This window comes from Rhagoletis zephyria, unplaced genomic scaffold (genome assembly GCF_001687245.7).
Source record: "Rhagoletis zephyria isolate East Lansing unplaced genomic scaffold, Rhagoletis_zephyria_1.1 Rzeph_scaffold_05093, whole genome shotgun sequence".
NCBI lineage: Eukaryota > Metazoa > Arthropoda > Insecta > Diptera > Tephritidae > Rhagoletis > Rhagoletis zephyria.
The window spans coordinates 1-27,142 of NW_016162176.1; the positions used below are offsets into that span (position 1 = coordinate 1).

General features: G+C 37.8%; 1 protein-coding gene across 1 annotated transcript in view; it reads right to left on the minus strand.

The window, feature by feature from the left end:
• Nucleotides 1-1,995: 1,995 nt before the first annotated feature.
• The window catches only part of nompC (no mechanoreceptor potential C), a gene marked incomplete at its 5' end in the record, with an annotated part of 37,101 nt that continues 11,954 nt past the window's right edge, over nucleotides 1,996-27,142 (minus strand). Inside the window, 13 exons of the mRNA XM_017627182.1 lie at nucleotides 1,996-2,279; nucleotides 2,814-2,922; nucleotides 3,532-3,660; nucleotides 8,187-8,398; nucleotides 14,201-14,299; nucleotides 14,687-15,380; nucleotides 15,437-15,643; nucleotides 15,777-16,313; nucleotides 16,375-17,802; nucleotides 17,875-18,177; nucleotides 18,249-18,544; nucleotides 18,640-18,853; nucleotides 21,332-21,424. Of these exons, the coding sequence (XP_017482671.1) occupies nucleotides 1,996-2,279; nucleotides 2,814-2,922; nucleotides 3,532-3,660; nucleotides 8,187-8,398; nucleotides 14,201-14,299; nucleotides 14,687-15,380; nucleotides 15,437-15,643; nucleotides 15,777-16,313; nucleotides 16,375-17,802; nucleotides 17,875-18,177; nucleotides 18,249-18,544; nucleotides 18,640-18,853; nucleotides 21,332-21,424 (4,605 nt within the window). The remainder of the gene's footprint in view (nucleotides 2,280-2,813; nucleotides 2,923-3,531; nucleotides 3,661-8,186; nucleotides 8,399-14,200; nucleotides 14,300-14,686; nucleotides 15,381-15,436; nucleotides 15,644-15,776; nucleotides 16,314-16,374; nucleotides 17,803-17,874; nucleotides 18,178-18,248; nucleotides 18,545-18,639; nucleotides 18,854-21,331; nucleotides 21,425-27,142) is intronic.

Below are 27,142 nucleotides of genomic sequence, written 5' to 3' on the forward strand. Positions count from 1 at the left end.
ACCAAAGTTATAATACCATTTCATGCTCATGAAAGGTATAAATATAAATTGTTAAAGAGTGTCAATACAAGTCGCCGGAGCGCACTTGTGCACAAGGGTATTATAACATAACGGTTGTTTGTACCAGCCTAAATGAATCGATATAGGTATAGACATACTAAATATACCAATAAAACAATTAAGTATGTTTTCATTAACAGTTAATTAATAATTTAAAGAAACTCTTAGCCTATATCGCTGGAGCATGTACATTTTCCTGACAGAATTGACTAGGGTACGATATAAAGTATCGTTCAAAACAACGACGAAGTCTCGATCTATTTTCACAAATAATTACTCAATGACATCAGAAAAAAGTGATTCATAGTAGAGACGAGCAAAAAAATAGATATTTACGCTGAGATATTTTAGTACAACTTTTCGTTCTCATTCTCGCACTTTTGTACTAGGCTTACAATTCGTTTATTTTTGTAAAAATATGTAACCATAAAACCTATTGACTAAAGCAATGGAAACAACTTCTGAAGATCTGTAAGATAATTTAAATAATTAGATGAACGAAAAATGTGTAATGGAATTTGGCTTGTGTAAAAAATCGAATAGATAGAATAAGTAATTCAGGTTAATATTTTTGGCGTAATTCCAGATAATCCGTGCTTAACGCGGTTGGGTCTTTCGGGTTACACACCTGCCAATTCTGATTTCTGGTCACCGCTCCATGAACGTAAAGCGCACGAGTTTTGTAAGCTTCACAAAACAGAACGTTCGACTTGTCGGAATATTAACGGGACAGTAGACTATTAACTAGCCATTGAAGATTTAGAGATGAGGAAGAGATAGAATTCGTGCAGCACTTCCAATGTGAGTGCCTCTCACTCTGTAGAAAGCACCTAAAACTTCCAGGGGACCATTTTTCGATGGCTTAAATAGTTTAGGGAAAATTTCATTATGGCTACAAGGAAGGCGCTAGAAAAGCTGTATGGTTTAGAGACATAGGAATGAGAGCGACAAGTCTGCGGAAATCCTCTCCTGAGCCTGTACAGGCTCGGAGTGAGTACTTTACCCACCTTCTCAAATTAATCAAATTATTATTTTTTTAATTTAAATATACTTTTTGACTACAGCATTGCCTGATTTATTTGTCTGCTGTGGCTCTTTAGTTCAAAACAAACTTTTAAGTGGATTAAATTAACCAATTTCATTAATGCTGAACTTCCACTAGGTATTAAATGACAACATCTTTAATGAAAATGTCCCCGCAATTATGTTCACAAAAACAGTCATTAAGTCTGTTTCCACATGGCATTTTTTAAAATTTTCATTTTCATTTTTTCATTTTAAAGTGTCTCCAATAAAATACTTTAAATGATCGAAAGTTGCAAATTTTCAACAAAAAACTCGATTGACTCAATGAAGGATAAGTTTTCTTCGTTTTTCTTATGAATTTTTGTGAGAAACAATACCCATTATTCAACAAAAAATTTGATAGACTTTGCATTCAAGTTGCTTTTTTTACGAGTATTCTTATACTAGACTGGAAAACATTTCGCTTTGTTGTTTATCAGAATTTCATACATTTTTTTCTGTTTCATCTTTTAGTTTTTTAATTTAGTTTTTTAGACTTACAATAACATAAAATTTTTTAATTTTATGACACATTTATTGTTTGTTTATTCTATCTAACGTATTCTAAGTGGATATTGCTTCAGGCTTGTTACGTCTATCCAATTCTTTTTTCAACGATCTACTACTTCATTTGCTAGCTAAACCCTATTTTTACAAGTGTTTGTGAATTTTTTAAGTCAATTATAATATTTCTTAAGTTAATTTTCTTGTTGTCTTAAACCTGTAATATAATTTATATGTAATTAGTTTACTTAAAGCTTTCGTAAGCTTGTGTGTTTCAACTTTCTACTGGATGGAAAAATAGCCCTACATGGCGTGCTTCAAATGCTTAATGAATGCAGTTTTTTTTTTTAATGGAAAAAGCTCACTCTACACGTGCGGCAATAGCTCTTGTGGTTGTGCGGCTGCAACATTATTGCCCACCTGTGCCGGCGGCGGTGGCGCACCCGTACCGCCACCGCTACCCTCGACAGAGCCGCTCTCTGCCTCCGAATCCTTGATGGAACCACCCTCCTCGTCGCCGACAAGCGCGCGATACTTCTTGGCGATCGCTTCCCAGTCAGCTACATTCTCGATGCGATTCTGATTGGCAGCGGTAAAACTGGTCTGCGATCCAAGTGGCGATAGATGTACAACGGATAGAGCCACAGAGTCTACTGGCAATCGAAAAAGTTCAAGAGTAACGGTTGTTTGTGTTGGTACATAAAAGTAGGGCAAAACAAATTAAATTAGTTTATGTGCTTATTCTCCAGGGGTATAAGTGAATTGCGAAATTTTGAGCTAGCGCAAGCTAGAGAGCCAATTTTAAGTGACTTAAGTGGGGTAGAAAAAAGACTTTTCTCTTTCATTAGTTTATTCAAAAGTGCAAATATTTACATGTGAGCTTTCCAAAAGCTCAACGCGCTTTTAAGCTGCTTGGTTCACTTCGCTACGCGTAGCTGCAAAACTCGCGCTCAAGGCACACGTTCGCTTCACAAGCTCAATTCATTTACGACAGTGGCGACCAGAGAGCACAGAGCAGTACGCAAACTTAAAAAAGCTCTGCCCGCGAGCTACATTTTGGACGTCACTGATTCGCAATTTCATTACGTTAGTATATACATAGTTTGCTGGTGAAGTGAACGTGGCTTTCGATGTTTTGAACTAAAATTGGAAAGCAGCATTGCAGCGACACATACATTTCCTACCTTTCTTGATCTTCGAGAGCCATTTGGCGCCAGCCTTTGTGCGCGGGCTGGCCTGACGTATTCCCATCATCTGTACCAGACTTGGACGCTTCTTTTTCTTCATGCGCGCCTATGCGATGAAATTGGCATGGGTATGTAGTTATTGTGGATTGTGGTGGTTGATGATCGGTGATGAGCAATACGTAAACGCAAAACGCAAACGCGTGGGCGTTGGCAGTTAGCAGTTGGCAGGCAATTGGTGACGGAGGCAAGAACATGAGACAACAACAACAATAACAAACACACATGAGTACGAGCTGCGGCAATAAGACGAACATTGACTAAGATTTGTGCTGTGCGTTTTTAGTGCAAAAGTGTAACTACTAACTAGGGCTTTAGAGAGTGTACAGGACAAGTAACAGGGTGAATCTGTGAGTAAAAAGTGTGAAAGCGTTTGAAGTTTTTGACACATGTAAGCGACAGTATAGATTAGAATATCACGTATTAGCTAGAAAATGAAGGTAAAGTAAAGTAGAGGGTGCAGGATAAATAACTAAAAATACATAAGAAATAAATTGGTTGTTGCCATTTTGTTTTAAATGGGTTGGGGAAAAGGTCAACTATTTGCCAGTTAGTTAAGAGTGCTTTTGGGAACAAAATTTTCTGTTCCTATTTTTTATTTTTTTTTGTGGCGGATAGACCCGCTAAAGCAGCTGTTATACACATTCTTGTTGTTTACCTTGACCTTCTCGACGATCCATATAAACCATGTGGTAACTAAATTAAGCGGCGAGGGCGCTGTTGTTGTGCGATGCATATTGCGTATAAGCTTGGATAGGCCAAATTTCCATTCAATATCGGATTGAGCCTAAATTTCTCGAAACAGCAGCCATAAAGCATTTGCGTTTTGTTTTCAAAAAACAGCAACGCATTCCAAAAAGAGGAGGCGCATAGTAACATATATGATGGAATGAGTTTTGTAGAGATGAAGATTTGCAATCCATTAGATGTGCATATTATTTATGTTTGTGTATGTCGATGTAAAGATGGGAGAAATAAAGAACAAATATGCAATATTTAATTTTCAAAGCAATCAAAATTTGCTAAATTTATTTTATCAATCATCACTTGTACGCTGAAAAAAGACGTATTAATTAAAGTACAAATACACTCAAAGGCCTGCAAGCGTCGAAAATTATATGAAATTATTTCTAATATTGTTATTCTTTCAATGCAACAAATGCATACAATATTGATAGATATTTTCTAGTGGTTTTGAAGTCGAAATCTTATAGCCAGCTGCCGTTATTGTACTCCCTTTAAAAACATTGTTCATTTATATTGTGTAACGCTAGAAGATTTCAATTTCATACGAAAGCTTTCGATGAGCTCTCACACAAAGCGCCGAAAGCTTTCGCCTTTTTATTGAAAGTAAAACAATATTAGAAATTAACAAAAAAAAAAACATAATAATTATAAAAACAAAACATAGTCATGCAATAACACATGCAAGAATTTACACAGAAAGCACAGACACATAGTTATACTGTATTGCACTAGCGCTAATAAATTTTTTCACACCGAAAGCTTATAACTTTTGTAAGTTTATGACAAGCTTGGAAGCTCGGCATTTGTGTGAAAGCACATTTTTCGCTTTCCACTACGCTAACACATATTTAATACATACTATGCCTTCTATTCTAATTATAAAAAAAAAAGTTTGCTGAACACAGCACTAAACTACAAGGAGAAGCTAAGCTTTTTAGAATAGCACTTCGTCATCGTAAAGAAACAACTGACGAAAATTGTATCTTTAAGACCCTTTTACGGTTAATGTTAACGCTGTTCCTTTGTCGCGAACTGAAGTTGCAAGTCTGGGCAAATGATGGATTTACTTTATATTACTTGACGACTGGAAATAAGCTTTATAATATGTAGTTACTTTAAATGAAATTAAGCTTTACTAGGCAAAAAGCTTGTTCGTATTTACATGCTTGGAAGCTGCTAAAAGCTTAGAAGCTTTAGATATTTAAAAAGTTTTGCACAAAGCTTCCAAATGTTCTAACCTATATATATTTATTTTCATTTTTTGGTAACTACGTATTTTAATCATTTCAGCTAAAGCTCGGTTATGAAAGCCTTTAAAATATTTAATCTTAAAAAAATATTAACACGAGGGTAGATTGATTGATCAGTGACTTTTTGATTAAAAAAACATTTCATACGAAAGCTTTATTTCTCAAATTATGCGCCATTTAGCTCGATACTTTTAGCCAGGAGCTTTTAAAATCGTGTTTCAGTCCAAAGTTTAAATTTCCTCAAGATCCCCAAAAGAGCCGTTCCTTCGATCCAAGCCTTTTGCTGAAAAGCCATATCTAGATCTTTGCAAGGCCCATCGGTGATCGCCTTATCTCTTTTCAAGTAATCGATGTGAAGACATTGGTGGGAATATAATTGCATACGCCGACGATATTATAATAGCTATCTCGGACCTCTCAACATTAGCCGATCTAATTCAAAGATCTCTTAACAGGCTATCCCTATGGTGCAATAAGCGACAACTGGGAATAAATCCTGAAAAGGCAAACCTAGTGGTCTTAACTAGAAAGCACAAGATACCCGACCTCGATGCTATAACCCTTGAAGTAAAGGAAGAGACCAAATATCTAGGTCTCATACAAGATAGGAAACTAAGCTGGGGATCCAATATTGCAGACAGAGTAAGCAAAGTAACAGTAGCACAATACCCTAGGAGCAGGACAATAGGAAAAATATGGATAATGCACTGATTATATACAGCGGTAGTTAGGCCCATTCTCTATCACGGCATAGTGGTATGGTGGTACCCCCTCGGAAAAGAGGTAAAGCTTAAAAACATGGATAAGGTTCGCGTCCACACCCGTAACTGGTGCGATAAGAGCAATACCATCCAAGACACTGTATGCCATGTAAATAAGTGGTAAAATACCAGTTATGGTCCTGGTAGAATATTAACGGAGTTTTCGGAGCTTCCCGGATTGGTGGACTACGCCCTTTCGGACCCTGCGCGTTTACGATGCTCCCTCAAGGGAAGAGTGGAAACGAGACTCTCTAAGAGTGGTGAGGAGTGACATTCATGTATACATAGAGGGCTCAAAGCTCGAGGGTAGCATTGGTGGGGGTGTATACTGCGAACACTAGGGAATATCCCTTAGTTTTTGCCTTCCCGACCCCTGTAGCACTTTTCAGGCGGAACTGATGGCAATCGCCGGGGCCACAAAACTGGTATAGTGTGATATGATATTCCAAGCTGATATCTAGATCTTCGCCGACAGCGAGGCGGCAATCAAATCCCTTTCGAAGAAGTCGACAACCTCCATGGTAGCCATGAAATGCCGCACATCTCTTAACGAGATGGCTGATATGGATTCCGGGACACTGCGAAATTGAGTGTAACTGTAAGGCCGATGAACTGGCGCGACTTGGCACCAAACTCCCTATTGAGGATATAAACGATGAAGTAGGAAAGCTCTTACAAGCTTGCAAGCTACTTATTTCCGAGAGATAACCTGCAAAACTGTCAGGAAATTATGGCCGGCGCTCAGCGCTAAACGCAATGGCCTGCTACTGAGCTTAAGTAAGCAGAATATCAGTTTGTTAATATCTGTTATAACAGGACACTGCCTAGTTGGCAGGCATGCGGTATTCAAACTGTTTGTATATGCAGAGTTGCGACACATTGCAACCATATACATTGCATATTTTAAATATTCAATATAGCAATGAACAATTTTTCTGAATTTTCCATTTGTAAAACACCAATGCTAACCAATAACAAACGAAGCATCAACTTTGTTTCTGATGCCCTGATTGCTCTAGCAATGCATTTCGATAACTTTTCGGATGCGTTTTGGAACAGTATACAATGTCAATATTTTGTAGTTTGACGTTATGGAACCTTATACTTTGTACGTATGCAATGCAATTGACGTTTTGGAAGTCAGCCGTTGTCAGGATGAAGAAGAGGAGGAAACGATTCTGTACCTGTTGTGCCGCTGACCTGCTCTATTCAGACGAAGACTCTCAACTTTTGGTAGACAATGCTTCAATAACATGGAGGGCCTCCTGCGAAGTCCAAAATGGTTTTAGGAGGGATTGCGAGTTGGTGATCCCACATGCGGCATCATAATGGGCTCGGAGCCTAAGTGTTTCTTATAGACGACCGCGACAACCTAACCTAACCTAAGATCATTCCATAGATTTTGTAGTCGTTTTCTGTCTCAACGACCTCTTCTGGGCGACCAGACCGAAATTGAGTGAACCACATTTTGACCATTCAAATTGATATCACAGAGTACCCGTACTGTTAATCAAGCCTCTCCTTGGTTTTGGTGATGAGTTTTTCTCGAAAAAAAGAATGCTTGGTTGGCACAAGAAATTTTCTTCTTTACATTCACTTCGAAAGTCACGATGTTGCCTACATTCCATGACTCAAAACTTGACAGTTGTCCGCTGAAAGACGGTTCAAAAAGCCTCTGACCTATCAAGCGGCCCTCGTATCTTTTAGCTGAAGCTCGGTTATGCAAGCCTTTAAAATATTTAGGCATTGTAAAAATATTATTATTGTACAAAATATATGTAAGTATGCACGAGCATATAAAAATAGATGTAACCTCGTCCCTCGAAGTTCACGCTTTCTGCCTATATAAAATTTTACCAGACCGTTTCTTATTACCACGCTTTCTCGACGACTCAAAGTCAAACCATTAGTAAACATAAACTCACAATTCCATACTCAAGTACATGTGTATGTACATATGTACCGTAAAGGAATACTACCTGTATCCGTTGATAGGTGTCAGACATCATAGCAATCAACAGGTTGATTAACACAACCACCGACACCAACATATAAATGCCGAAGACTATTTTGAACAGATATTCCACCCAGTATGGCTGAGTGGGCTCGGCCACATTTTGTATCTTGTCAACCTGCGTTTGTTCGGTTGTCGTCTGACCGAAAACGGCGAAGAAGAGTAACTCAAACGAAGTAATCGGATGCATGCGCACTACGTCCAGCGCAACAAATACAAACAAACGCATTAACGTATAGCCAATAATAGACAGGACATAGCGCGCAGGATATTAGTAATAATTAATAATCACAGTATGAGAAAAAAAATCACCACCAACACAGCAATCAAAATATTTGGTGGCGTCCATATTTTTTTTTTGTTTGACACCATTTTCGAATTCACACAATAATCGTCAAGTTTTTATTTTATTGTTTTTTTTTGATGTTTGCATATAATTTGTTAAAACGCATTCAATAAATTGCATTTAAAATGGGGGAAGAGAGAAGAGAACACACAAAAAAAAAAAACGTACAATTAATAAATTGCATGCGATACCAACCTGTATGCGTTGATAAGTATCCGACATCATAGCAATGAGCAAATTAATGAGAACAACCACAGACACAAGCAAATAGATGCCAAATACGAACTTGAACAGAACCTCGGTCCATTCGGGGCGCAGGTGGCGCATTGGATTGATGTCGACGGTCGTTGTCTGTCCAAATACGGCGAAGAAGAGACGCTCGAACGCCAAAAATGGCGTCATGGGTCCTTTAGAGATTTGCAATATTTTATGTTTTTATATTTTGCGGGATTTGCCACATTCGGAGGGAATCGAAAGAAATGCCAAGATACACTTTGATTAGTAGAACTTCGTGAGTTTTGTTAAAAGTTTGGCAACACGATAGCGCATTTGGACACCAAGTGACGGTGAGTGAGGCGTGACAGCTTTTTTTTAAATTGTTTTTTTTTTGTGTTTTGTGCACCACTCACGTTTAAAGCAACACAACTTTGAGGTAAATACCAGTAACTAACATCGATTTTGCTTTGTGCAGAAGCTGTAGGCAATCCCAACTGAAATTGGTTACACATACATATGTACATATGTATGCCATATAGTAGCTTAGGATAAACATCAACATGCGCCTTAATGAAAAGGATTAGTATTTGCAAATAGGTAAACGAAAATTATAGCAGGTGAAGCAAATAAATAAAATAAATACAAAACAAAATATTCGAAAGCAAAGTTTGTAAACCGTCTATATTTGTTGAGAATGTAACTATGCCTACCTCCTTGTTTGAAAGCTCGCTTTTTTGGCATAACCAGGGACTGAACATAACAGTTAAAAGTGTCATGGAAAAATTCACTATGAAGGAAATGTTCTACAACTAAGTGATACAGAGCAATCGATTTCTTTTTTCGCCGAGACTCGAATTTGAAAATAAATTTTTATTTGCAATTTTTATGCAAATTAAAAAAAAAATATTTATGATTTTTATGTTGTAAATCCAAAATAACAATTATTTTTGATTTTTATATTGCATGTCTTAGATAAAAATTATTGAAGACTTTTATTTACAAAAGTCATCAATTAATAAAAGTCTTCAATAAAAATTAGTCAGTGACCTTTACTTTCAAAAGTCATCAATATAAATCAGACAATGACTTTTTTTTTATTTTTTAAATCACTCGTATAAAAGTCATTAAAATTTTTCGCAGTTAAGAAGGTATTGGGTAACAAAACTTTCTACAACTTATACAAATGACTTTTATAAGTATGATTTAAAAAATAAAGGTCAGTGACTGATTTTTATTTATAACTTTTATGAACATAAGTCTTCGATAACTGTTATCTAAGACATATAATTTAAAAAAATTAAAAATAATCGACATATCGCTGAAAACATAAGATATTATCTTCTAAATACTAAATGGAATATAAATATGGCTCCAAGATGAGCTACTAGGAACTATGTATATCGGGTATATCTTTTTGACCTAAATTACCTATCTACTTCGCCAGTAATATGTACCAAGAACCTTACTTATTTCCCTGCTGAATTCATGTATGTTTTGAAATTTTTGTTGTTGTCAAGGGGATGAAGAGCCTTGAAAATAAATTTTGATCGATCTATATGGGTCAAAATCATGCAGGTGGAGAATTTCAGTTGGAAAGAGTTTTTAGTTTAAAATTGCAGTAAGTTTACAATTTTGTCTCGTTTGCCGATTTATATAATTGACAGTCAACGACACATTTAAACGGCTTAGTTAAATGTATCTTCATTTTTTATTTTATTCCATTCGAAATAGCCGATAAATCATTTGGGGAACGCTTCCACAATCCATTAAGAGAAATTTGATTGACCAAAAAAACACGTTAAAGTGGATTGAATTTGAGTAACAACATTCGTAATATTGCTGACCTAACATTTTGCTGTTTATTTTTAATTCAAAAGTTGTTCGAAGAAAATTTATCACTTCCTTATTATTTTATATGTTGTACGATCTCATTGGTCACATCACTTACCGCCTTAAGTGCTGAGAACATTGAAAACGACGAGCTACGGGCCACAGCTTCCAATTTGTTATCTTCATTATCTAAACGCATGATTTCTTTTGAACGCGGCAGCGATATCATGAATTTGTATGAGTTTGACATAAAAGAAGAGGAAGCACCTTATCTGTCGCTGGAAAAATAGAAATAGATCTAATCTGGCCACAGCCATAGTCGTCGCGTAGCCCGGTCGTCGCCAAAATAATCATCTACATAAGAATAAGTGGAAAAATAATTTGACAGCTGTGGTCCGTAGCTCGTCGTTTTCATTGTGTTCGGGCTATAAGTGACATCCAGCTTATGCCGTTTGGCCGTAAAACCCGTTTTGCAGAAAATATGGACATACTGATTGTATCGAAATCGGAAGGATATCCACTTTAGGCCTAAATTCTTAATCAATACCTGGATTTTTAGTGAGCCTGTTCATGTTAATTAAAAAATTTTTGCTCTGCCCGTTCATAAACTAAATTGACGACGACCTACTTCAATTCAACAACAGTGAAAAGCCAATTTCATAATAAAGCTAATTTTTTATTTTTACCATAACTAAATTCTCCACCTCCATGATTTTGACTCATATGGGTATTTCCAATCTGGCGTTACGTTACGTTCGTATGAAACAGTAGTGGATTTTGACTTAGGTAACAAATTTACAAAACTTTGCTAATCGGGCAAGTTTTTGTAGTAATATTGCAAATGCTTAAGCTTAACTTTCCAAATTTTTAAATGTAGAAATATTTTCTGCTTTATGTTTGATCAGCTGAATTATCTGAAGTGACGTAAAGTGAAGTAAATATCCATTGAAAAAGTTTTGTTAATATTGTTCTTGAAAGAATTTTTACGAGAAGAAATCATGCATTTTATGTCGAACGTACTTTTTATTTCGACATCAGCTACACCAGCGATTCCATTTTTGCAAATCTATGTCTTACTACGTTTCAACTAAACATGCCGAATATAAAAAACAATCAGAGCATAAATAGGGTTATAAAAAAATATCGACCTTGGCGCCATTTTTGGCAAAAATGTTTCTGCACCTGTACCTAAATCTCTGGTAAAGTACCGAAACTTTTGGTTCTGTACCGTGTAGCGAAACGAAGGTTTGGGTACAAGCAAATATACCGGAATATGCAAAAGTATGTACATTAAAAAAAAAAAAAATCAATCAGCTGTTTGACTTGAAGTTGTGTAGCAACTTGAAAGTAAAGATTGATATCAAGTCGACGTTCAAGTTTAAACGTGCGTGTATGTAAGTAAAAAAGTGTGAGTGTATTGCAACTTGAAACCAAGATCTTGATCGTGTAACGTCCAAGTTATTTCTTTATTTGATCGACAATATCGATATTTTCCCCATCAATAGCTCAAATAAGAAAACGAAAAATGTCAAACCTCAAAATGAATCCAATTTAACTGATACAATTTTTCTGTGAAATTACATCGAAGTGATTTTGAAAAAATCTTAAGAAAATTCATAACTTTACTCGGAATTGCACATTCTTTTCGAAACAATGACTGAAAGAGACTATTTTGTTTTGAAATTAAAAAAAATGTTGTAGAAGTGGGAAAAATAATAAAAATTTGTGTTAACTTCAGACTTATTCCAACAACTTTCAACACATTTACAATGTGCTCACAAAACTTATTTATTCTTTAAATAGTACAAACATTCTTCCTTTCAAAGACTATAAAACTTAAAATGGGGTAAAAATTAACAGCTGAACATTTTTTAGTGCGGAAAGTCATGTAAAAATGGTTTTTTAAGAATAAGTCGAGAATTTGAGGGTGTTGCAAAAATTTTAAATGCAGTTTTGTGAATTACTTGACCAGCCCTACGACGTGTACTAGGTCACTTAAAAAGTTCACGATCAGTGTAACACCTTGTGATTAAACATAAGTGGCAAACAATATCACTTCTAAATGGGGGCGCTATAGATTTGGCCAATACTGAATAATTAAATTTAATTAAATTTGTAATCGATTTTATAACATTTACGTAATAAATAAAATAGATCTCAGAATGAACGAAATTAATTTAACTGTACATACCTACGCCTTAAAGTTAACTGAAAAGAAAGGTATGAAAAAAACTCCATTTTGGCTGCTTTTAGGACTTGGTAAAGACGAACATTTTTATGGCGGCGAAATTCTCGCAAAAAAAGGCAAAAGGACCAGAAGTCAGCCAGGGATTGATTTGTAAGTCAAATCCTAAGAACTGCGAAAAATTGGAAAATAAGTATGAAATAGCTGGGTCTTTTACTATGACTAACTGGGACTCTTGAAAGAAACTCACCTTCTTCTTTACCATACCCAGTAATAATTCTTGCTTTAATTGTATTGGCCATCATTTTCTTTACTACCAATCCGATTCCATCATTGAGGTAAGGTGGATCAAGGCAACGAAAGAATTATATGTCACTTGTTTCAAAGTTATCGTTCTCTGCCGCCTACGACTTCTTGCAAACTCTCATCCCTCTTTAGTTTTCTACAGGAAATTCTGTTTAGCTGTCTATTCGTTGTATGCATACCAAAGATCAAAGATCGTATAACTTATGGTTCTTTCACGCCTATAAAATGTGCCCTGCTCGTGTAAACTCGTTTATATTTACCTCACTACCTATAAGCGCCTACTTTAGTTCTGTTTTCACATCAAATTTAAAAGTCTTGTGACTTATGGTCTCGAAGTTTTAGTTGATTAAAAATTCCACGCCTATGAGATGTCTCATGGCCCCTTTTCAGAGCCCACATTTTATACCCTATGTTATGAATGTTATGTCCGAGGTCACTGTTTAGTCACCAGTTAAAGCTCTATTGAGTCATTTAGGAGAGTTCAAACAAACAAACAGATAGGCAGACAGACAGCAATTATTAGGGACGTTTTGACCATCTCAGTCAAGCATCGTTAACGACGTTATCGACACAATGTTATATGTATGAAGTCAGTGGCGTCGGTAACGATGCTTAACTGTGGATTAGTGTTAACCAGAGATTGTGAAAACGGCCCTTAGGGCCGGTTGTTCAATGTCTGATTAGCGCAAATCGGAGGTAGCACAACTACTGCTTTATCGATCACATGTTACATGCATGATGTCGAAATCGTCGATAGTGTAGTGGTAGTGATAACCAGACATTGAACAACCGGCCCTTAGTGCCTGGTGTTCAACGTCTGGTTATCACTACCTCCCAGTTAAGCATCATTATCGACGTTTTCGACATCATACATAGAACATATGATCGATAAAGCAGTAGTTGTATTTAAAAGGAGTTTCTACCTCCGATTTGTGTTAACCAGGCATTGCACAAATGGCCCTTAAAATGGTCCAAATGTGCATTTGGTCAGCTGTAGGTTTGTATCATTACTTTGTTGTTAGTTTATTACCAAAATAGTTCTAGTTTTTTTACGTCGTTATCGTTTGGCGCACTAAGTTAAATTTGTCGAGCACGCCTGCTCTAAAGTCCGACGAAGCTGAGTGGTAAAACGTCTCTTCTCTAAATCAAAATAATAAGTAGTCGTATATAAATACAAAAAATCATAATATGTAAAATATGTAAAATACCAAACTTTAGAAGTGTTAGGGTGTAGTAAATTTGATAGATTTTTTAAGCGAAAAGTGGTGCAAACAGCATTGAACTCAAAGGGATAATAATAAAACACAATAAAAGCGAGAGAAATATTTTAGAAGAAAGTAAAATGATAGTATTTTGGAGCATGCTAACTTGAGGAATAAACAGAGAGGAAACTCAAATTAATAACCAAAACACTGCTTGAATTGAAATCCTAAGCAAACATTTATACACAACACCAAGGATGCACAGATGAGGGAATGTGATGACCACTCAAAGCTAATATGCCCTTCGAAATTTCGGAGCGAAGGAATGTAACGAATTAAATGCTTTGGAACTAGAAATAACAATAACAACGATCCAAAACAAGGTGTACAAACAGTGTGGATACAACATCGAAGGCAGCACACAAACACAAATACAGGCATTATTATATCGGGCCAGTAACAGGACTTACGATCATCTTTATGTTTGCGTCGAAATTCGCTAGATAAACTTCGACTATCGATATACCGCTCAGCTGAGCTGGGAGGAGGTCGTGGTGTTGGCATATCATCTGTGCGTTTTGTGAATTATAGGAGAAATATAGAAAGACTCAATGTAAGAGCATATTTAGATATTTGTTAAGCAGCAGCAATTCTTTTTTTTATTTTTTATTTTTCAAAGGACATCTAGTACGAGTGGTCTGTAATTGTTCGGCATGCAAGCTATATCCGAGACTTTCAACTTGAAGGCAACCTGTTGCGGTGCCTTCAAGGCAGATACTTATCTATCCATACAGTTTAATTATATGTTTTCATTGAACAAATATAAATGGAAAGAGAAAAGCGAATGCAGTTTCGCAATTTTCTCAGTCACTTTTCTCCTTTCGAAACACAAAAAAAATGGATTCACATAACAAACGAAAATTTAAACACACAACATCGAAGAAGAAAGTACTTACCATCGCTGAAGTATCCGCGATTGCGGTTGCGTTTTTCGAACCCCCGCAAATCCTCCGGCTTAAAGTTCGCAAACGACTGATTCAGCGCTACAATATGCATTGAGAAGCCAAACACGAAAATCGCCAGTACTGCCAAGAAGCGTGCCAAATCCTTCAGCAAATCGCCGATGATGATAGCCCATGGTCCGAAGAGGTGATGGAACGAGAGAAAGTCCAATATTTGCACGCAGGCTAGCAGAAATGCCAATGCGAAACACTGATTGCGGCAATAGATCAGTGTCGGCCAGTATAATTTGGAGACGAAGACGAACGCGGCCACATGCACGCCCACACCGGCCATGCCCAGCAGCAGCACCAACAGTTTTATCGATCCCAATCCAGATTTATCAGATGGATTTGTCAGCTCGAACAAAAGTAAACCACTCAACCAAATGAGCAGCCCAATTTCGTACCAGTAGGGGACCAAACTTAGCCGCAGCACAGGATAGATGGGCGTTATGCCGACTATGCTCAGATGGATCATCAGATAGATGTGCGAGGTGAGATAGGACATGAATTTGATAATAGGCACTTTGTTGAATTTATGGCCCATCGGGAAAGTGAAGCCGATCCAGACGGGTGGGCACACAATGAATGCGACTAAGAGTAGCAGTATTTTCCAGGAAGCCCAGGTGAGTGAGCCGCGCCAGAGTTCCTGTAGGGTAGTGAGAATATAAGCAGTTTGGGCTTAAGGGTCGCGGCAATACTTACTTGCAGATAGCGCTGCACTACAGTGTGTGCAATAACTTCCTTTTGTTCATTTTCAATTAGCACATCTAGGAACTCGACATTTCTACGATCGGTGGCTTGCAGTATTTTTCCTGCCGAATCAGAGCCTGCGGCAAGGGCTAGCAGCTCCGTGGCCATAGCTTCACATTGTTTGCCAGCGGCTACTAGATCTTTGGCGCGTTCTTTTTCCTGTGGGTGAAATTAATTAAATTAAGTTTTTATATGCAAAAACAGACCTCAAAAGCAATCGTTTTATCTGTCTTTAGCCTCCTAAGCAAAGCAGTTAAGTTATTCCCGTCCTTCTCAGTCAACTAATACCCACCTTTGTCGACAAGTTTATATAGATATTTGACAATTTGGCTGCGGTATCCACAGGCGCCGGCGACACAAGCACAAACTCTTGTATCGGCTTGTTGTTGTGATTCTTTGAGACCACCATCAAATTGTACACGAAGCGCTTGTCCTCCATCAGGCTATACGTATCGTGCTCTTTATTCATCAGATACCGCAGCACATCATTGTGGCCTTCGGAGGCGGCGAACCATATCGCCGCGCAACCGTAGTTCGTCTCCGACTTGGGCGAAGCGCCGGCCTCGCATAGTAACTTCACAACTTCCAAGTGGCCGGCTTTGGCAGCACAATGCAGTGGCGTCCAACCGTTTTTGTCGGTGGCATTTATTTCTGCGCCTTGACCCAACAGAATCTCCACCATCTGTATGTGGCCGTGCATGGCGGCGATATGTAGACCAGTCCTGCCATGACGATCCGTCGATTGGAGCAGTTCTGCTGAGCGACTCAGAAGCAAGCCAACCACTGACATGTGACCACCGAAGCAAGCCAAATGGAGTGGATTGTAGCCCTGAAGAATTAGATGTGTTAGAATGTTTAAATGTGAGGTTGAAATTTCATACGAAACTAACGTTTTCTGTCGTTGCCGCCTCCACTTGTACGCCGGCAGAATTTAGTAGTAACCTAACTACATTTTCATTGCCCGAGAATGCTGCCAAGTGCAATGGTGTCATGCCGGATTCTGCCCCCAGTTCACCGAAGAGACTTTGTCCTGTCGGCGGCTCAGATTTCACCGTTGCCGGCACGCTCGTCAACAGCTCGCGCACAGTGTCCGCCTGTCCGTAGTAGGCTGCCACATGCAACGGCGTCAGTCCCAATTTCTTGCTGGTTATCCTCAAAGAGTTGGTACTTTTCAACGCATCCAATACCTGGCCATGCCCGTTCTGTGCCGCCAAATGCACGGCCGTAAAGCCGGCTTTGTTCTCGTCTGTACACGAGGCGCCCGCACGTACCAACGCCTTCACCACGTCCGCATGTCCACCCTCGGCCGCCAGCTGCAGCGGCGTGGCATCAGTCAATTTGTTTCTAGCCGATATCACGCCAGAACGATCGAACTTCATTAGCTCCTCGATCACTTTCACCGAACCCTGCATGGCAGCGATGTGCGCGCAGGTGTTGCCATCCTTGCTGGTGGCATTCACCAGCGACGGATGTTGTTGCAGGAACAATTTGGCCACTTCAGAGTAGTTGTTCTGCGCGGCGACATGTATGGGCTTTTGACCCAGATCGTCGGTCGCGTCTATGTTAGCTCCGAGCTCAAGCAGAAGCTGACATACCTCCATCTGTCCACTAGCGGCGGCTAGATGGAGAGGCGTTTGCTTGCGCAGTGTCAATATATCGATAACAGCATTGTGATCCTTGATGAGAAACTTCACTAGATGCGTGAAGCCATTCATCGCAGCGAGATGTAGCGCCGTGCGACCGACACGCGATTTCGAATTGATAAACGCCTTGTTGGTGAGTAATGCGTCGCAGACGTGCAGATACCCTCGTTCGGCAGCCAAATGCAGGGCGGATCGGCCCTCTGTGTCGAACACATCCACTCTGGCATGATTCGCTAAAAGGTTGTTGACCAGCTCCATGTGCCCGCGGTGACAGGCGATAAGCAACGGCGTCCAGCCTACCGACGTCTGTCGATTCATGGCTTTTTGTATGTCTGTGGGATTCATGTGCGCGATCATCTCCATAAGTACATCGTTGTTGCCAGCGACAGCACAGTAATGGAAAGCAGTCTCCAGCACAGTTTTCGTTGCCAGCGTCACATCTGCGCCATTCTCCAGCAGCATGCGGACAATCTCCTTGTCGGACTCGGGAATTTTGACCTCCTCCTTGGTGATTTGGCATGTGTAGTGTAGTGCGGTGGCGCCATCGTCGTTAACTGAATTAATGTAGGTGGTAGCCTTGTCGGGGCCATGTTTCTCCTTGACCATTTCGATGAGATGTCGTACGATTTCAGGGTGACACGAACGGCAGGCCATATGCAGTGACGTTTCGCCGGTCTGTAAGGAAGTTAAATGCTTGTAGTTGGTAAGTTAAGTACCGCAAACTTTATGTGCGCGTGTAGAACTTACATTGGATTTGTATAGCGGATCGCCACCATCTTCGAGGAGTTGTGTCAGCGTTGCCAGATTACCGTTACGCGCGGCCACATGCACCGGCGTCAGGCCATCATCGGTAGTTAAATTGGGACTAGCTCCGGACTTAAGGAGCATTAAGGCACAACGATCGCCATCCTTAACTCGTGCGGCAATATGCAACGGCGTTTCGTGCATCGCACCGCCACGGACATGGACATCGGCGCCGAAGCCAAGCAATGTTTCGACGACGGCTGGCTTCGCAGACTCCACAGCAATATGGAGTGCTGTGTAGTTCTCCTGCAGAAATGGGTAATAAAACAAAATGATAAAAATAATTACTCAAATCGTTTAATGCCAACGATACCCACATTCGTCGTCACATCAACTTTTTCGCCCTTCTGCAGCAGCGTGTTGATGATGCCGGTGTGGCCGTAAGCGGCCGCGGTGTGAATGCTGCGCGCGCCATTCTTATTTGGCATGTGTAGATAGACGCCCTTCTTGAAGAGCATCGTCGCGCACTCGGCATGGCCATTCAGCGAGGCGATATGCATCAGCGTGCTGCCATCCTTTGTGCGTTCGAAGATGCTCGCCTTGAATTTGTCCGCCAAAATTTCAATGATGTGCGCATGGCCATTCTCAGCTGCTAAATGCATTGGTGTACGATCTGCGCTTGAGCAGAATATACAGCATACAAATAAGCAAAAAAAGCAAATATGTTAAAAATACAATGTTTTACGCAGGAAACCGAACGTTACCCACCTTGATTGTCCGCAATGGACGCGGAAGCGCGCACGCCATAGAAGTACTTCAGCAGTGCCTCGTCACCTTCGGCGGCCGCTATGTGCAACGGTGTCTGGCCCTCACCATTCTGGGTGTCGACATTGGTGCCGTAATCGACCAGGATGCGAACCATATCGACATCCCGTCGTCTGGCGGCCAAATGCATGGCCGTGTCTCCATTAGCTGTTGTTGCCTGCGCAAAGAAGGTGAAGGAAAATACACACATATTTATTCAAATTACTGTTATGTGCTGATAAAGAAGAGTGAAATAATTTTCGCGGCAGTGCCACTGCGCGCATGGAAGTAAGGTATGAGCTAAAAAGGGAGAAGTAGGGGAGGGGAATTTTAATTGGCGCTGGAAATTATACACCACTATTCGGGGTCAAGATTTCGTCGGCGTTGCTTTTAACTAAAACATATGCAAACTGCGTGGCAGTCAAGTTGAATGTGAAGGTAAACAAGTTTGCGGGCTTTCGCATATTTCCGCATATGGGGTTGTAACGGAATACATACTTTGATGGTCACAATTGAATCAATTTATGAAATAGCTAGCTTAAAGCCAAATTAATTCTCCGCACAATGCCTTCAGTTTAGTGCAAAAGAAAACAAAAGTGTCTGAATGTGAAATCAGTTAGTCACGTGGTTTTTCGAAATCGCTTTGCACACATCTTGTAACAACTTTTGCGTGACTTCTTGCCACAGCCAATTCTGTAACCAGTAAATTGAAAGTGCCAGTAAATCAGAAAAGTTGCGCGTATAAAACTAGTTCATGGGGAATTCCTCGCATGAGCTTTAAATTTAGCTGCCGCTGAGTGCACTGTGACCGCCAGGCGAACTGCCATGACCCACTGCACGTCGCTGGCAATTTAATCAACGCATTCGCAAGTGAAAATTTTAATTTGCAACACCAAGAGCTTTTGTAAAGTTTGAGTGTTGCCGTCTAAAAGGTGCATACTTTCTGGCGTTGTGGCTTAATGTGTGTGTAGAAAAGCGTATGGCTGAGTGTGTAACTGCATCGTTGACTTCTAGAAGACCGCGTGCCACTTTTTGTTTGTGGCATGCAATGGCCGTCAATGTCATTGGTGCTGCGTGTGTTGCAAGTTTTACAAACACATGTACATACATATGTTGTTTACAAGTTTTTTGATATTGCACGCGTTGCAATAAAGAATAAAGATGGCTATACATACAAACTTTAAACATCTGTGCGTTGATTCGATTTGACTTTTTATGAACCAAGCCAATTTTTTTGCTCAAGTTTTTTTTAGGAATCCTGCTTCAGAGATTGATTTATGTGCTAGGAAAGTCACAAATCTTTGGGGATAAAGACATTTCAAGGCGGACAAAATGATTTACATGCACCGCCTAAAAAGTCATAAAATTCTAACGATCGAGATAAAGCGCTTAGTTAACCACTGGCCAGAACCTAAAGTCAAACCAGATTAAAATTCAGTCGTTTTTTGTAGAAAGAAAATTATTTTTAAGTTATAAGTATGTTTCTCAAATTTTCCGTTCCATAATTTTTGTAAATCTATCTATAGTTAGCTGCACGATTGTGAAGGTGAATAGGTGCGTACATATGAGAAAATGTCACGGGTTGTTACATTCTTCGACAAAAAGGTGTTTTTGGTGGAAAAGGGAGGCACACTTATATTAGGCATTGCATTATTTTCAGTTTGGAGTTTGGCGGCCACTGTGGTGTAGTGGTTAGCAGTGCGCGGTACTACTCTGCAGGGCCTGGGATCAAGCCCGGTTCAACCCAACATCAAAAAAAAAAAATTTATTTATAATAGCGGTCGTCCCTCGGCAGGCAATGGCAAACCTCCAAGTGCATTTCTGCCACGAGAACCAGCTTCTCATATAAATACAATTATGATTTTTTCAAGTGACAATGAAAAAATTAATAACTGCAGTACTTTTTCGCCTAAATAAACGTCTTAAGGCTTTTTCTAGAATCCCATTTATTGAAATAAATCACGAAAAATGCTTTCGAGTTTTTTCTGGCGAGAGAAGGGCGTGACAAAAAAAAACAATTCGTGAGAGTTGCTCAAGTTTAAAATGTTTAGCTAACAGCCGTTAGGATTTTTCTAAACGGAAAAAATAATACTCGTATTTTTTGTTAAAAAAAATTATATTTAGAACTGCCTCGAAGGCCATGAATTTTTCCATGTATGTATGTATTTTATATGATATGATATAGAGTTATTATAAATCAATATTTTTCGATCGGAAAACCTTATCTCTTTTCAGGAGACTTCTAATAATAATACCCAATTGTTTATTTAACTATTTTTATAGGCCTCTAAAAACAAATGTAATGGGGGCACTCATAAAAATCGATAGTGTTAAAAAGTGGTTACATAAAAATTTGGGTGTTGATCTGGAAGTCTCCTAGGGAAAACCAGAGTTTTCCGATTGAAAAATATTGATTTTGAAAATTATGTAACATTTCTAGGAAAATTTTTTTTCGCCATATAAATATACATACCTGGAAAACTTTAAGGGCTTTGAGGCAGTTCTAAATATAATTTCTTTTACATACATCCTAGGGGCGAGAGCTTAACATTTTAAGCTCCTCCCTCGCATATAAATTTTTGGGCAACCCTAATGTATAAGTAGTGTACAATAAATACATTTGTCGGTATTGTTAAGTGTAAAATTCTTCAAGTACCTTCAGTTGGTCCGATGTTTGAGCTGACAGCAGCTCTCTAACCATAGACTGATTACCGGATTCTACCGCAAGCAGCAGTGGTATTTTACCTCGCTGTAAATATAAAAAGAAAATATCGAGATCAATACAATGTTCAGTACATATACATACATGAATATCTATAAATATAATATTTTCAACGTTGTACTCCTAATATAGACACATACATACTTATTTATTACTTTGAAACATAGCGGTGGTTTGCTTAAAAAACTTGAACTCCATAAATCAAAACTGCGGGAAAAGTGCTTGAGAGTTTTTGGTCAGATTTTCCGCATAGAGCAATAATAAACAACAAACTATGAAAACTAAATTCTTGAGTTATTACGTTCTTGGGCAATCGAATAAAATTTTAGCCATCTAAATAGTAGATAAATCTTAAAGAATTGATAAAGAAATTTCCCTCTCCGATTTTTTGTAGAATTTTCCAACGCGAAACGCACTGTGCACATTCGATTATTTTACTAAATTTCGTAAGAAAATCGATACTTATCTCAATGAAAATAATGCTGTGATGTGAAGAATTTTTTCTAAATTTGTTGAGGATTTTCTTTAATCATTAAATACGAGTTCATGCTAACCACTTAATATAATTTTCTTGAAGAATTCTTAAAGTAATCGTTACAGAATTCGGAAAACACTTCCGATACTCCTAAAGATTTCGTTATGATTTTCGAATCTTTGGTTTGCCTGATATATGTGGGTCAAAATTTGCCAAAAGTTACCGTTGCAAATTTTATAGAGTCCTATATTTGTGAAAATATTTTAAAGTATTAGTGGCTTTCTATTACAAGGGTCTGATTTTTGTTTTTGCTTTTACTACACTTGGGGATTTTCAATTAATCATAACTTTTATCACAGTTAATCAAATTTGAAATTTATATGAATGTCTTTTTAAAGCATTTACCGAGCGCTCATTTGCACACTTGTCGAAATATTCTCGGTATGTAATTTGTAGAAAAATCTTAAATCATTTAACTAATATATCCTTTAGCGAATACAAAGACGTTATAGCTTGTTATATTTATTTTATTCTATGTACTTCTTGCCTCCTTCTTCTTATTTTTGTACACCGCAAAAATGTGTGCAGTAAATTTTCAGATTTTACTGGCCGGTCTTATTGCAATTCGGTATACCGAAATGAATCCGCTCCGATTTCATGTACGCGTCATTAGTGTGTAACTGCCAACTGAAATACATGTGGTCAGTAATCTTTCGGTATGGTTAGCCCTCCAAGGTGCTCACAGCTAGTGAGCACCCATTGTGTTACCACTGAAAAGAAAAAGATAATCCTGGATCGGTACAACAGGTAATTCCGCGAGCAGCTGATGTCCACCTTAAAGACTTTCTTTCTCTGGAGCAACCATGAAGTGCGACCCGAGATGTTTAAACTTGAGCCTCGCAAAGGCAGGGCAGCTGAGAAGATAGTGCTGTGATGATTCCACCTCATCGTCCTCCAGACAGTTGTCAAAAATGTCGATCCGGTATCGTACCAAGTAATAGATAAGCGCTCTTAGTGTAGGTGATAGGTAGGGTTGATTACAAAATGACATACATGATGCACTTAAGTATTGACAGGTTGACTATTTATTGTCTGATTTTAAAAATCAAGCAAGTTTTGAAAAGGGATTAAGAAACCGTTAAAATAATCCATACAATGCATCTTCTTAATTTTTTCTCCAATTTGACCATCGCTAATTTTAAAAATTTCTACGAATGTTGCCAATTGTGTGGTATTTATCTAAAAGTACATTTATTTTCGTATAACTTTATACCTCACTTTATGCAATTACATACAAATTGTCGCAGATAAGCAAATGTACGGTATTGAATTTATGTGTGAGTATGTACCGGCCCTTCATATTTTTTTAGCACTGTGGCCAAGTAATGTTTACTTAAAATTGATATATACCAGGGACCAAAAATCTCGAATTTGCAAATTGACAACGTTGCCCAAATTTTGAAATTTAACGAAAAGGTTACTTCATAACAGTTATTTAACGAGAACTATTTTTTCCATTGCTTGATAAACAGTTATTGCCCGACCTTTATTTTTTACGTTGCTGGAGAGCAGCTATTGCCCGATGCTAATTTTTACGTTGTCGCAAAAATAAGCGTTTGGAAATAATTCCTATCGGCAACGGAAAAATTATTTTTTCGGCATAACAGTTATCAGACAACGTAAAAATTAAAAGTTGGGTTATAACCCTTATCGACGAAATAAAAAATATTTATCATATAATAACTGTTATGGAGCAACGTTTTTGCGATAAAACTTATAACTCTTATGTCCCTGATATATACCATGGCTCATTAGCAAAAAGTTGGTATTTCATATAATTTTGAAAAATTGAGCGCGGTACCGCCCTCTTATGACCATGTAAGTTTATTACTTATATATATTTATTAAGTCTAACTGAACATACTGTCATTTTTATTTTTACGATCATATTATAACTGCCATTTACAGATTTTATTTTTAGATCAAAAAAGATTTAAATCGGTCATAAACACGCACTATCCTTTATAACGGTTAAAAATGATCGAAAAATTAAAATCCAAAACAAATTAATTTTATCGAAAAATAAAAATTCAAATTTAACGATTTTGCAATGATCTAAAAATAAAAATCTCGATATTTAACGGTTATTTTCGGTCCCTGATTATGACCGATTATTCTTATTAATAAAGTTTTTCGAAGTCATTGTAATTTTTTTAAAGTATGATTATTTATTAAAAAAGCATTGGCATTTAAGAAATTAGAATAATGATGATAGCCCTTTTTTGCTAAGAACTGTGTGAGTAAATTATACTCAGGGCCGTTTTTTCAAGTGGCTTTTAAAACAACAAAGAACAAAACTTGTGTGTAAAGAGCAAATACTTTTTAAAGAAAACGGCCCTCAGAAACACCATTAACAGTTAAACTTGGTATATTCGTAGCAGTATTCTCCAATACTCTTTCAAATTTCTTTATATAGCTCACTGATTTCGTCCAACGCTTTCGTGCTGAATAGGTTTTCTCAATTACGATTACCTTCAACAGAGCTCATTCAACAAGAGTTGCGTCTTTCTTTTGAAAAGAGGATGTATGGACGTTTAAAATGATAATAAACATCAATCGTAAGACTTAGATTGTTAGACTTAGATTGTTGGAAATTTTCATCGAGTAAATTTGAAAAAAGCTCCCATTTTCTTCTTTTATCCAACATTGGCTATCACTTATTTAAAAAATTTCTATGAAAGTTGTCAAACATGTGCTATTGCTATAAAAGCTCTTTTATTAGCAAACAAATTGAAGCCTTATTTTTTATCGAAAAATAATGATTCAAGTACTTAGGTATGGATTTTTCATAAAGCATTTGTTTCTGCAAGTTGTCAATGCATCTTCGTTCTGAAAAAATGTGTTTGAAGGGCAGATCAATTTAAAAAGCTACTTTAGAAAACTGCACTTAAAAACAAAATTAGTTGATGAATCGAAAAAAGTCTTTTCTTTAACTTTTTATAACTATTTCCTTTAGCACAAAAGTGCCCATCGATTTTCCCCACACACTTAACTTTCCAATGTGGTGCATTCATTCTATTTTAGCCCCCTCTTTAACTATTTCTGTTTGGTGCCCTAAATTATGCTGCAATTTTTACGCATTACGACGGCGTCTACGGAAATGTTGAAAGGTGTATGTTTATGTCATTGTTACTTGGATACTACAATGGGTTTTCAAACATTTTTACTGTTACCGGAGATAGACTTGTTTGTTTTTGGTTTCATACATACAATGAACATACTGTACTGACACACCCATTTACCGTCTAAACGAAAGGAAAGCAAATCTTTACTGAATTGTACTCATATGGGCATTTCCACCAGAAGGTCCATCGTAGACAAAATACTAAAGTTAATAAAATTCTATTGTTTTATATATTTCCATATTTTCAAAGGGAATTTTATTAAAAAAAAAAATTTACGCATATTCATAAATAATTTCGAGATATTTGAATGCATAGTCATACAATTGCAACTTTTCTCGTTTGGATATTTCTATTGCACGGTTTGGTTTCACAAAAGTTCTCAAAGAGAGACATTATGCATTGACTTTTGTTCTCTAAAATCCGTGTGGGAGTACAGAGAGTAAACAAAATATGCATAAGAAAGAATGCGATTGCCGGTGTGTGAATTAAATTTAGAAAAATGGATAAATAAGTTCTGGGTAAAATCAAAACAATTTTTAAGAGACATAAACTCTAAAATTAGTCACATTGACATGTTGCTTTAAGGTACGCTGAATTCGGAGTTCGAAGTGTTGGCCGCGAAAACCACTCAGGTTTTTTATCTCTTACGAATGCATCGGTATTTTGGAATTATGTTCATACATATGTGACCTGGTCTACGGAAAGGGGGCTTAGGTGTCAAAAAATCAATTTTCACTTTTTGGTTGATTCGGATGGAAGATGAGATGATTTTTCACGTGGTGAAAAGCAGAAAATCCTAACTTGCTTAGAAGTGTACTAAAAATGTTGAGAAAGAAGAGTAAAAATACGACAAAATATAATTTATTGGTAATGAACAAAATACATTGAATTATTGAAATGTTCCACACTAGCAACTTACACGATGAACTATAATAATATTCCGACCAACAACAACACTTACTGGACCAACAACAACACTTACTGGACGTCCGGCGCGGAGAACAATTAACGAGATAATGAGAAACTGACGAAACGAGTTGCTTACTTTTAACAGCTTTTTCACAGAAAACTAGTTTTCGCACGTAAGCTCCCTTTTCGTAGACCAGGTCCCATATATTGAAGACGAAAAATTGCCCAAAATCAACTTTAGCACCAAGTATAGGGCTAAATAAGTTCTATTATTAAATAAAAAAATAAAAAAATATCTATAAGTTAGTTTTTTTTTTCAGCTGGAATGTGTACGATGGTCACGTTCGACAAAATGGAAATGCCCATATGTATGCATGTATGTCGTCAAGTTTGTAAGTTTTGCTGCATTCATAAAGAGTTCAACTTTGCAAACTTCACCGACGCCAAGTTGCTGTCTCAGACACTTTCAGAACAAAAAAAAAAATACGGAAAAAACCTTTTGCGTGCCAAGGAGAAATCGACGAACGGACAAAGCTGTTGCAAACACATAAACTCGAGTAAGGTACAAACAAACACACATACATATACTTAGCACGTACATATGTATGTATGTGCTTATTTTGTGAAATAGAGCCAAGTTTACTGTTAAGTGGTTGGGCGGCAAAGCAAAAAGTAGTTTATGTTTTTCTATATGTACTTAAACGTGAGAAGGTGGACGAATTTTGAGGAAAATTTTCATATACAGCTGTGTACAATAAAATACTACTTTCGAAATTTGTGTTTTATCTTAAAAATATTTTCATTGCTTGAAGTGCAACGAGACTAAACTGGTGCATGAAATTACGAATGGGCGCTAAAGAGGCGGTGATATTTTCTCTAGGCTTTTATGACAACTGGGCCCAGATGGCGAGTATGCGAAGATGCTAAGGGAACTCGAATATAAAAGTTTGTAAGGCTTGTCTGGCATTTGGCCATATTTCCACTCTTTGCAGAAGTTTTATAATGGTCTCTATTCCCATCTTATTACATACAAGGTTGGAAAATCCACTGGGTAAGCTCTGCATGATCATGTAACGAAGATCGGAGTGGGATTGGAAGCGGGGGTCTTTGCTGTTATCGATGTGCGTAGGGCAACATTACTTTTCACTATGTGCGCTCTGCTCATAGATGGCACAG